Here is a 12,701-nt window from a genome sequence, read left to right as displayed (position 1 = left end):
GTATCAACACGGGGTTGGCCTCCTTCGGCAGCTTCACGGCATCTCCCTGACTCCGTCCACTTTCTCTCTTTATCTCTGTTCGGATTTCCTGCCTGGATTCACTCTGCTAAGCCATTGGCCAAAACAGCTTTAGTCATCCACCAATAAAAGCAACACATATACAGAAGGACCGCCCACATCAGTGCTTTGATGGACATTCCTGGACCCAACCATAGTTTACCCTCAACCCTGAGGAACCTGTTTGCTGGAGTCAGAATTCTGAGTGAATAGTTCTTTTATTTTTATGCTTCAAAGGTGTTACCGTTGCGTTGCCTCTTTGCCTCCCTGCTTTGGGCGAGAAGTAGGCAACTACTTTAATGACCCATCTGGTTGCTTTTGAGAATTTGTATTTACCTTTGGTGGTTTGATTATGACATACATGGTGTGCTTTTCATTAAGTTTAATGTGTTTAGGTTTGTTGAACTCTTCTGAACTATAACTGTATTCTCTTCACCAGATTTGAAAAAGTTGCATGTATCATTTTCTCAAAATATATTTTACATACCAGTCCTTTCTTTTGGGACTGCAGTGGAATGAGTGTTTGGCCTCTGGCCATTGTCCCCTAAGTCCCAGGACCCTGTCATTTATGCCCCCCACAACTTTACACCAGAGAGTTAATTTTACTCTATGCCCAAGCCACCAATTCTCTTCTACCATCTCCATTCGGCTACCGAGCCTTTCCAGTAAAAATGTTTATTTTGTTGTCATATTATTCCATTCTAAAAATTTCCATTTTGTTGTTTCCTTCTCACAGTTTCCATTTCTATACAAAGAATTCATCTTTTCAGTTGTTCGAGAGTGTTCACATTTACTATGTGGGGCATGGTTTCAATAGCTGCATCATAGTCTAAGATTCCAAAATGTGAGTCATCTTGGGGTTGGCATCTGTTAATTGCTTTTTCCCTTGGATAGTTATTTAGTTCTCCGGTTTCTTGAATGCCAAGTAATTTTAGATTACATCCTGGACCTTTTGAACATTATGTTACAAGATTCAGCATTCTGTCAAAATTGATATTTTTAATTTTGGCAATCAGTCCAGTTAGATTTAAACCTCAGGTTCTGCACCACTTCCTGGGGGTTGTGATTTTAATGTCTGAGCTTTAGGGCCTCTGAACTACTACTCCAGTTCCTGCATGTGCACCCCCCCCCCCCAGAACGGGTCTCAGCTCCTTAGTTGTGATCTATACCATTGTACATTGTGTATGTCAGTCATGGTCTGATTTACAATTATGCACCGTGGAGATCGGCCCAAAACTTCATAGACAAAATGAAGAGCTCTTTCCTGAGCTCCTTGTGCTCTTTGGTTCCCCACTCTTAACCTTGGCACAGGCACTCCAGGTCCTTAGGAGGCTGGCTGTGGAGCTGAGGCTGGAAGAGGAGGGTGAAGACAGAGCGTGTAAGAGCTCTGTGCCACAAGAAGCCCTTTCCCAGCCCTGGAAGAGCAAAGCTCTTCTGGGAGCTGTGGTTATCTGATCCCATTCGCAGGAAGTCTGAGATAGGAGACATAAAAGGCGGGAAATAAAAGTAGATAACCGAACATGTTATGATGGTCTTCAAGTGTGGCTTTTCCTAGCTGGTCCGTTTGCTCCTAATTACTTTTCAAACTCCTCTAAGAATTGCCTTATGTATTCTGTGAAGTGTTTTCTTGTGCTCATTAGAAAAGAGTGGAAGGGGCTTGCTACACTTAGCCAGAATCCTCTCTGTGGGTTTGCGAACAACAAATCGACACCTTTGCCCCACTTTTCTTCCAGGGAATTCGTCAACTCTGGCCCTTCCCTCAGTTTTTAAGAAATCTTTTTGGTAACAATTCTAGAATTTGAATGTATTGCTAGTGTCTCTGGTGCCTCTAGCTGGTCGTACTGTCTCAGTAGCATTTCCGTTTATAGTCGAGAGACCTGGATACTCTTCAGGGTTCTTTTTAATCTCCCCCGAGTTGAGTCCTGAGGTCGATGGATTCTTTCTCCTGAAGTAGTCCCTGTCCTGGGCTTCTCATCCTTCGGTTTCCCTTACCTGCTCCTGCTGTTCTTACCCATGGGCTGAACCCATCTTTCCATCACTTTCCCCATTCTCTTCTGTTTTGTGTTCAGGGGTGTGTGTGTGTGGGTGTGTGTGTGTGTGCGCGCGCGCGCGCGCGCGCCATATATGTGTGGGTACTCAAGGAGACCAGATGAGTATTGGATTCTCTGAAGTTGGAGTCACGGGCAATTGAAGAACTTCCTTATGCCTATGCTGGAAGCCAAAATAGGGTCCTTTGCAAGAGCAGAAAGCACTCCTAACCACCAAGCCAGCCATCTTTCCAGCCCCATATTCTCTATTTTAAAGTACTTACAACATTGTTTTTTATTGCTGGTTATATTTTACCTTGTGTGTGTGTGTGTATATTTGTTTTTGTGTATATATGTAATCCCAGTTAAGGATGAATCCTTTGACAACAGAGGTGATGGTTTCTTGTCCTTAGTCAACTCTTAGAAGAAAGCCTGGGAATAAATCCATTGCGATGAGTGCACTTGTCAGTTACATTTTAGCTCCTGCTATGAAGGTTTTCCCTCAGTACTGATAACTCCTGAAACACGAAGGGAACAATGCAGTATAGTAGACTGTTTTACTTTAAAACAATCAATAGATCAATAGAATGAGAACTGAGAGCGAGCGAGCGAGCTAAGGGCCGTTATTCCACATCTGCACAGATGTGTTTGGATTCTCTGCAAGCAAAACGTAACTTGTCTGAGATGCCAGAGCAGGATACTTTTTCTTTACATACTCAGTTCCATGGTCCCCAAATCATCAGTGATGTGTGCTTTTCCCGTATGACAGTTTGCTCCATGTATTTATGTGTGTGTGCATGACGTATGTGTATGGGCGTGTATCCCACGCTGGCATGGAATACATAGGGTCAGAGGAAGACCCTATGGAGTCAGTTCTCCCTCTCACCTTTACGAAGGTTACAGGAATCAAACCTGGGTCACCAGGCTTGCACATTACAACGTTGACCTGCTGAGTCATCTCATCGTCCTTAATAGTTTCTTCTTTCCTAAGGTCCTCAGTTATGTGTGCCTGGTAGAAAATGAAGTTGCTGGATGAAGTGTTTTTCCTGTAGACATGGTTTCAGCTTCCTGCAACCTTCTGCAATGCTGCCTTACACTCCTCATTCTTCTCCATTCTTCTGGTTTTCTTTTTGCACACTGCCTTTCTCCCTGTACACCTGTCACAAGAACGGAATGGCCTGTGGTTAATTAACCGCGCACTGGGTTTATGATTTTAAACTCTAGAAGATTGACCCTTAGGATCCTTTCCTCTTCAATACATATCAGCCCCCAAAGAACAGAAAGGTGAACCTAGAACAGTGCACACTGAAACACTGGAAACAGAAAGGTGAGCCTAGAACAGTGCGCACTGAAACACTGGGAACAGAAAGGTGAGCCTAGAACAGCACACACTGAAACACAGGGAACAGAAAGGTGAGCCTAGAACAGTGTGCACCGAAACACTGGGAACAGAAAGGTGAGCCTGGAACAGCACACACTGAAACACTGGAAATTGTTCAAGGTCAGTCTCGAAGGGTGTTATGTGGGTCACTCCTGAAAAGTGTGCATGCTTTCCATTGATCAGAAGGTCCAGCAATGCCCTCAACATGCATGCCCCCTCAGCTTGCCCGATCACATTCCAAAGCAGTTGTGAATTGACATCTCGGCAGTGCCGACGGTCATTCCTCAGCTTCCTCTGCCACCTGTCAGCATCTCACCTTTCTCAGCCTTTCCCAGGCTACACCTACACCTGGCCTTCTAAAGATGATATGTCTAGGAAGCAGTAAAGGATCTCAGAGGTTTTGCTTTTTCTTTTTTCTTTTTTTTTTTTTTTTTAGTTTTTCTGAGAAAGGGTTTCTCTGTGTATCCCTGTCTGTCCTGGAACTCACTCTGTAGACCAGGCTGGCCCCAAACTCACAGAGATCCTCCTGCCTCTGTCTCCTGAGCACTAGGGTTAAAGCTCTGCACCACCACCAATCAGTCACTGTAACCACTTGTAAGTGTTCCATTTATGCACATCACCATCGATTTCTAGAACTTTCCTTGGCTTCCTCAACTGAAACACTTTGCCTGTTCAACAGGAACTCTCCGTTCCTCCTGCTCTCTTTCTATGACTCTGACTTTCAGAACCCTTTGTGTCATTCCATGGCATCTCTGTGCCTTCATTCTCTTAATCCTGAGACTAGCTCCCTTATTCTCTTAATCCTGAGACTAGCTCCATTATTCGCTGGGACTTCCAGCTACCCCAGTGCTGAGAAAGGGAAAAGAAATGGGAGAAGCAAGGGTGACGGCCCCAGAAGTCAGTCATTGTAGTGAGGAGCTGCGGGCAGGCCTGCTTTTCATCCTGCCCGGCTCCCACACAGCTAGCTTAGCCCCAGAAATAATAACACATAAGTTGTATTCATTTAAATACTGCCTGGCCCATTATCTCTACAGAGTTAGTTACTGGCTAACTCTCACATCTTGATTAACCCATTTCTAATCATCTGTATCACACCATGAGGTGTGGCTTACCGGGAAAGATTCAGCATGTCTAACCTGGTGGCTGGCTCCATGGCGTCTGCCTCAATTCCCTCTTCCCAGCATTCTGTTCTGTTTACTCCGCCTACCTAACTTTCTGTCCTATCAAGGGGCCAAGGCAGTCTCTTTATTGACCAATGAAAATAACACAATAGACAGATAACCCTCCTCCATCAAGTCATGAAAAGAACATAGGAGTTACCCAGGCTTGAAGAAACAGACTCTGGGGCCAGTTGGTGTAGCTCCGCATGGTCCGAGGAGGGGACACAGTTGGCTAGACACTTCTTCAGGGTACAGCACAGTCCCTGAAATGAACTTCTGGCTCCCACGCAGCCAGCGAGTGCAGTCTGCCGTGAGCTTCTGCTTCCCGCCTGGCTAGCGCAGTCTGCCATGGCAGCCTCTCTTGGTGCAATTGCGTCCGTGTCCACCCATTTCCACCCTTAGTGAAAACCCTGCCCAGCTCACGTTTAATCCCCACAAGGAGAAGGCCAGCAAGTACCCAAGCAAGCCCTCTGTGGACAGCTTCTTTGTGCCTGGCTCTCCCTGGACCAAGATACATCTCATTTTATTCCTCAAAACCTGATTATGGAGCCCAAAGGCATCAACTCTGAAACCTGGGAGCCCAGCAGCTACCCAGGCTTTTTAAAAGCCACAATGGCTGAGTCCGTTTGCCCTGAAATACAGGGATGGAGATGATGGTTAGCAACCCTCCCCCAGAAAAAAAAAAAAAACTCTAAATGTATCATTTTAGCTGCTTGTTTATCGGGAGAGCAGCTTGGTCACTTGCACTGAGGGAAGGCAGGGTACATACTCCAGGAGGAGAGGAGAGTGGGGCTGCATCACAAAAACTTGCAAAACATCGCACCAGGAGATTGCTTATGTTCACCGAGGTCACAGGCGAGGGGAAAGGCTGGAGGCCTTGTCTCACGGCTATCTATGTGTAAGGGGCAAAAGCCGAGTGATGGGGGCCTACGCTTTTTGTACCTCGCTGTTCGATGTGTGGAAATGGCCGGATCATAGGGCTAGAGGAGACCTCGGGTCACTGTCTTGGGGAGTTGGGGTGTAGTTAGCTTCAGTCCAATAAGTGAAGGGGAAAAAGACTCACCATATGTTTATATTGTGTTTAAACCTCCTATTGCAGCTGTGGAGAGATAGGAGGTATGGCAGTTACATGGGGTTGTAACGTAAGGGTTGGGCATTTTCCTTCAGTTAAGAAAATGAGTTGGCTGTTAAGTTTTTGAAGGCAATTTATTATACCCATTTATCTATGATCATGTGTTCTTGTTTTTATTATTATTCCTATTGGGTTAGGGTTTTTATTTAGGAAAGAAGCAACCTGCCAAGTGGCAAGCAGTACATTAAATACGCCCCGTACCTGTCACGTCTGCATGCCGTTTCTCCCTGTGTGTGTGGAAAGTCATTTGCCTGTTTCTGCAGCAAATCCAGTCAGGCCCAACACCCCGTGGTTTCAGTGCCTTTACTGAAACTTGTGAAGCCAGCCGCCAGTCATGGTGGTGCATGCCTTTAATCCCAGCACTCAGGAGACAGGGACAGGTCTGTCTCTGAGTTTAAGGCCAACCTGATCTACATAGCAAGTTCTGGGCCTACCAAGGATACATAGGAGGCCTTTGTGGGTTCAGTCCGGAGGGTCTTATCACTTAGTCCATGTGTCAGTTACCTGCCCCTCCCCAGTCCCCCATGCATGCCCTCCATCCAGTGCCTCACCTGTGCCCGCTCTGAGGCAGGTGCTTGGTTTGGTGTTACTTTTTGCCTTCATTCGGCTTTCTCTGGCTTTCATGCCGCTTTCTGAATTCTGACGACATTTTTAATCACTGCCCTGTGCTCCAGATTCAAGTGTGCAGCCCTTAATTAGCCGGTTTGTTAGCTCCTCAGTGAGGGCTTCTCTTGCTGGAGTAATGACAAGTTGGTGAGGAGAGAATTTCCTTCACGCTCACATCGCAGACAAGGAAGTCAGGGCAGGGACTAGAGGCAGAGCTGGCGCAGAAGCTACGGAGGGGAGCCGCATACTGCTTTGTTCCCCGTGCCTTGCTCAGCCTGATTCTTACACCATCCAAAGCACCCTCACCCAAGGGCAGTGCTGCCCAGAGTGAGGTGGGTCCTCCCACATCAAATTCTCAGTCAACTTCTGTCTACAAGCCCATTTGCCGGGATCATTTTCTGAGTTGGGTTTCCCCTTCCAAAATGAGTCTGGCGAGTGTCATGGTGATATAAGACTGGGCAGCACAGTTAGTGGTTAGTTAGCTAGCTTGCCTTTGATGTCTCCTAGTCTCCAAGAGACATACTTAGGAATTGTCCTTGTTTGTAATGGCATGTCCACGCTACATCTTTGAATCGGCTCTAACGTGACTTCCTTGAACAGGTTTATCATGCCCAAAGCATGCGAGTGTTGTAACAAGGAGAACTAAAAACAAGGGAGAAACAAAAAATAATAGAAACCCAAAGATTCTGTCCAGATCTCTGCTGATTCTGTCACCAAGGGAAGTCGCCATTCGCTAACTCGTTCCTTCCTGTGTCGCTGACATTTTTTCTGCTACGTTATGAAATTCAGAGCTAAGTTTTGAGTTTGGGAAGCTATCCCTAATGGTTCTGAGCCCTGACTGACGTCCTGTCCTCTCCCCTGCCATGCAGAGGCCGCCTACACCCTCCTGTTGTATGACGAGCTGTTGGAGTGGTCTGACCGGCCCCTCAGGGAGTTCCTGACCTACCCCATGCAGACAGAATGGCAGCGCAAGGAGCACCTGCACCTCACCATCGTCCAGAACTTCGACAGAGGCAAAGTACGCAGCCCTGGCAACCCGTGCTCTCCGTGTTCCCTCCTTCTCCAGCGGGGTCCCCACAGACTGCGTTAGACAGAAGCACCCAGAACTTGTTAAGATGAAGTTTCCAGGACCAGCCCTAGATAGTCTGATTAAGTAGGTCTGTCATGAGACCTCTGGGAAATTCCCGAGTGCCCAAGCTCTGGATCGCCCTTTGGCTGACACTAACCTTAAAGTAGTAACGCTGTCTTAGTCCACTCCATCCACTCTACCAACATATATAGACGGGGAGCTCACTTGGTAAGGGCACCTGCTGATACATGCGAGGACTTGAGTCCAGTCCCCATCAATCATATACAGAAGGAAAGAACAGACTTCTGCAGGTCATCCTCTGATTCCCACGTGTTGTAGTATGTGTGCGTGTGCGCGAGTACACATACACACACACACACACACACACACACACACACACACACTGGGTGACTTAGAAGCAACAGAAATGTATTTACTTCTTTGTCACTGTTTTGGAGGCTGATGGCACTAAGGTCAAGGCCTCCGAGGATGTAGTGTGTGGCCGACTTCCTCACGAATGGTGTCTCCTCCGTGTCCTCACGTGACAGAAAAGTAGTTGACACTGAGAAACCTAATTTTTAAAGGGTACTAAGTCCCTTATGACCTAATCATCTGCCATGGCCCTGCCTCCTAATACTTAAGGTGTTGGGATTTCAGTTGAGGAATTTTGGGGAACACAACACAATATTCAGACCCTAGCGATCTGCCATTTGTTCTCTGAAAAACTCTCTCCCTCTGCCTCCTCGCATAACTGGAAGGCACTTGCTGTTCTGTGTTTATTTTTAAGGTAAGATGAAGGAGACTGAACTTATTGAGGAAGTTTGTAGCACCCTTAGTACAGTTAGGAAAGTTTGTAATGCTGGGGGTCCCCACACTGACGTCATGCACTTTAGTGTCTCACTCCTTCCCGTTCCACGTCAGGGGCTGCGACAATTTTTAAAGACTATGAATCTGAACACCAGTGTTTGTTTGATTTGGGTGCCTTAGCTCTCTCTTCCAAGTCACAGGGGTTAAGCAGAGTGTTAAATACAGCAAGTGGCTGTCCTTTCTCTAGAGAACACAGCTGGGACTGCCTAATATTTTGGTGCAAGTGAATTGCTTCTCTCAGGTTCTCCTTTCTTATTTATCTAACCACAGTAATAGGACTTGACACAAATACCAACCTAAGTGTCTTTGTTCCCTCCTACTATAAAAAAATTCACCTGTACTTTAAACTGTATCATTTTTCTTTTATTGAAAATAGTACACACACACACACACACACACACAGACACACACGTATACACATTCCGATTGTATATTTCCTTCCCACTACTCCTCCTGGTTCCTCCCTACATCCCCTACCCTCCAGATACATCCTCATTGTCTCTCATTAGAAAGCAAACAGGCTGCTAAGGGAATATTATCTTATAATATGCTAAAAACACACCAGAAAAGGAGCAAACAAACAAACAGAAGGAAACAAGCACAAGGAACAAATATGGATGCCGGGTGCCACATGTTTACGTACTCATGAATTCCATAAAAACACAAAACTGGAAGCCATAATATACAGAGAGAGAGAGGAAGGGACAGAGGATAAAATTAAAGCATAAAATAAAACATAAATAACTTTGCATAGTTAAATGAATGCATCATAAACAAATCTAACACACTTTTATATAGTTAAAGTAATACTCCACAACAGGGAGGGGAGGAAGCCCTTACACAACGTTATGAGACAAAGAACCTCCAAAGATGTCACAGAGTTTGTTCTCAGCCATCTACTGCTGGGTGTGGGACCTGCTTACTAGTTTGTTTCCCCAGTTGGATGCCTTGGAGAAAACTAAATTTTCATTTGCAAGTGGCTATCAGTTGGAGATGGCTTCTGGGTTAGGGGTGGAGCCCTGTGCCTACTTCTGTCAACTCTAGAGCCCCATCTGGTACATGTGTGGCCCTGTGCGTGCTGCCTCAGTCCCTGCGAGTTCATCTGTGCATCTGTCCTGTTGTATTTAGATGGCCCTGTTTCCTTGGTGTCCTCCGCCCCCTCTGGCTCTTATACTTTTTCTGCCTCCTCTGCTGCAGAGTTCCCTGAGGCCTGAGGGGAGGGATTTGATGGAGACATCCACTTAGGATTGAGTTTTTCAACATCTCTCAATTTCTGCATATTATCTGGATGTGGGTCTCTGTAGGTGACCTGGATGTGACATCTGTCACCCCATTGATAACCAGGGTTGATTCATCAGTATGCTCTTTCAAAATCTCATGAATTGGCCCATCCCCAGAAGTCTGTGCTGTAGGTCAGGGTGGTCAGCCACTATCAGCTGTCTATACCTGTAGTCTATAAATTACTTTTACCTCTTAAATGGTTGAAAGAAATGAAAAGATTATTGCTACTATGAGATGTCTGTAAACTATGTGAGATTTGCCTTTGTGTCCACAGACTCCCACTCATAACGATACCAATTTCAGATGATAATAGATGAATCAAATAATTGTGGCAAGGGTTGTATGGCCCTAAAACCACAAATACTGACTGATGGTCCAGGACTTTGAAGAAAACTTCATTGATAGTATGCTCGATGGCTAAATTTAAACATTTCTTCTGAAAATGACATACTGACCTAACCAGAATCCAGTGGCCCTCACAGTCTGTAAGCACATGCAAGGCAAGCAAAAAGTCCAGGGTGCCACACGTGAGCTATTGGGCTGTAGGGATCAGTAATTCCCTCCTGAGCACTGAGCACCTGTGTACAGCCGTGTGTGTGGCCATTGTGAAACTACACTTGTTGCCAGGGTGGGGTTGTGACACAACACAAGGAGTGGCTGTTTTCACACACGCGTTAGTCACACACGCGTTAGTGAACATGTTGAGACGTTGTTGTTTCCAACTTGCGGAAGATTTTTAACAAGTTACATGTCAATTGCATGTCCTTTTCATGGGTAAAATGGTAAGCAGTGTTTTTACTTTAGGTTGTTGTGAAGTCTTAGAGAGTAAGGCCTTATGGTCTAAATGTATCCTCATCCTGACCTTTGGATCGAGGTGTAGCCATGCAGGGAAGGCTGACTGTCGTGTTCCTGTCTGTCCACAGTGCTGGGAGAACGGCATCATCTTGTGCCGGAAGCTGGCAGAGCAGTACGAGGGTTACTATGACTACAGGAACCTGAGCAAGATGAGGGTAAAGTACCTGGGTGATGGAGGGTCAGGTGTGGTCCTGGGTGATTTGGGGTCAGGTGTGGTCACGTTTTCATTAACTTCCCAGCAGGGCGATAGGAAAACATTGAGACCATCCTCAGACACCTTGCAGAAACTTTTTCTACAATAAGATATTTTCCCTGATGCATACTCAGCTATTTATGTGGAGAAATAACAAATTGGTCTCTGTGTGTTCTTTTATTCAATATACAAAGAGGGAGCCCTTGTTCTGCTTCTAAAGTCCTACATCTGAAATGCACAATCTAATCAAGGATTAATATTTCAAGTTTATTGTGGAAAATCTCTGCACTGAAGAGCTTCCCAATTGCACAGAAATCTGCCTGACAGTACGCAGTTCTTACTCCCACGATCTGCAAAATAAAATGGTAGAGATGACGAGATGGCTTCATGTTAAATTGGGGGAAAATCCTGCGTGAACTCTCTCTGTACCCTCAGAAATATGTTCTCACTAAACCAAAGTTTTAGTCCCAGGACTCAGGGATCTTAATAGTCTATATCCCTGAGTCATTTGTTTGTATGTCCTCCTTGCTTTTACGTGCAAACAAGCCTTACTCCTGGGCGTCCCTAGCATTTTGCGTCATTGTTTAGTATTCAACGTCTTGATGAGTGTTGAGGTCATCTAGTTCCTAAGACAAGATCCTTTGCTTTTGCATATTAAATTGGTAATGATATCCCCTTCCACTTTCGAGGCTGCCGTTGGAAACATGAGAGCATAAACCTTCACCAGCTAGTGGAGTCCCCTTGCGCCACCACGGGCACCTTCCTTCCCTGCTGGGAAGTTACCCTCTACCTTTGTCATAGCCCTTACTGTAATGTCGTAGGTCATTGATATTTCTCCTAGCTTGAAAACTAAGGGAAAAAAATAATCTCATTTTAACTTCAGTTCATCATGCTGATGCTGGCAGGGCCCACGGCTTTATATAAAATCATTCCTATTCAACTTCTCATCCTAGCCCTGCAACTGAAGTGAGGTTACAGTGTTCACTAGGGAGAGCCCTTGGGTACCATCATCACTAAGATGTTTATAAACGCCGAGCATCACACTTCATACCAACTGCTCTCTGGGGTGCTCTTACCGGGGGAGGGGGAAGCCTCCAAGTACAGTATCAGTCTTCCCCTGGAAGTCCCAGGGATGCTAACACCACAAAAGGGAAGCCGTAGCTTGGTTTGCTCCCTAGGTTGAACACTTGTGAGCTTTGCGCCTAGACAGCACTTTGTGCTCCCTTGGCTCAGGTTGGTGACTTACCCTCATCTCCCCTGTACAGTGTTGTACCTCCCTCATGTCCTGAACTACTGTGTGCAATGGGAAACAAATCCACAGGCAAGTTTGCCTAGCACAAAGGTTCTCCCCAAAGGCTTGACTTCTATGATTTGTATTTATTTCTACTTGTTCTATATCTGTGATGATGTAAACACTTCCTTGGTAGACTTACAGAAATCTACTCTGCTAGTAAAATGTCGAAAAATCCTTGATCCTTTAAAGGGTCAGCAAACTACAACTTGTGTCCCATCGAGTAAAGACATGTAAGAGAGACCATGTTGCGCAGGGAGGTTGCTTATTGGCTCCCACCTGCCCAGCTAGCTTAGACCCAAAATAATCACACAGAAACTGTATTAATTAAATCATTGCTTGGCCCATTAGCTCTAGGTTTTTATCAGCTAACTCTTATATTAATTTAATCCATTTCTGTTAATCTGTATATCGCCCCATGGCTGTGGCTTACCAGGTAAAGTTCCTAGTGTCTGTCTCTGGTGGCTCCATGGCTTCTCTCTGACTCTGCCTCCTTTCTCCCAGCGTTCAGCTTAGTTTTCCCCACCTAGCTCTTTTCCGCTATAGCTCTGCTATAGGCCCAAAGCAGTTTCTTTATTAATTAACCAATCATATTCAAGCATACAGAGGGAAATCCCACATTACCATGTGAGCCTACAGAGCATGAAATTCTTACTCAGTATGTATTTACAAAGTTGGTTCGCTGATCCTCTCCGGAAATACTTACAAGGCAATTGCCAGTCCTTTTCTCGTGACTTAAAATGATTCACCTGTGTATAGTAGGATGTTCCTGCATTGTTGTG

General features: G+C 45.5%; 1 protein-coding gene across 1 annotated transcript in view; it reads left to right on the top strand.

The window, feature by feature from the left end:
* Nucleotides 1–12,701, top strand: part of Dock4 (dedicator of cytokinesis 4) — a 392,500-nt gene that overhangs the window by 347,271 nt on the left and 32,528 nt on the right. Inside the window, 2 exon segments of the mRNA XM_087911826.1 lie at nt 7,233–7,381; nt 10,504–10,590. Of these exon segments, the coding sequence (XP_087767952.1) occupies nt 7,233–7,381; nt 10,504–10,590 (236 nt within the window).

The sequence above is a fragment of the Myodes glareolus genome, chromosome 11 (genome assembly GCF_982192425.1).
Source record: "Myodes glareolus chromosome 11, mMyoGla1.1, whole genome shotgun sequence".
NCBI classification, from domain to species: domain Eukaryota; kingdom Metazoa; phylum Chordata; class Mammalia; order Rodentia; family Cricetidae; genus Myodes; species Myodes glareolus.
The sequence above is the reverse complement of the archived record's forward strand: the minus strand, read 5'-3'. Positions and strand labels throughout refer to the sequence as shown.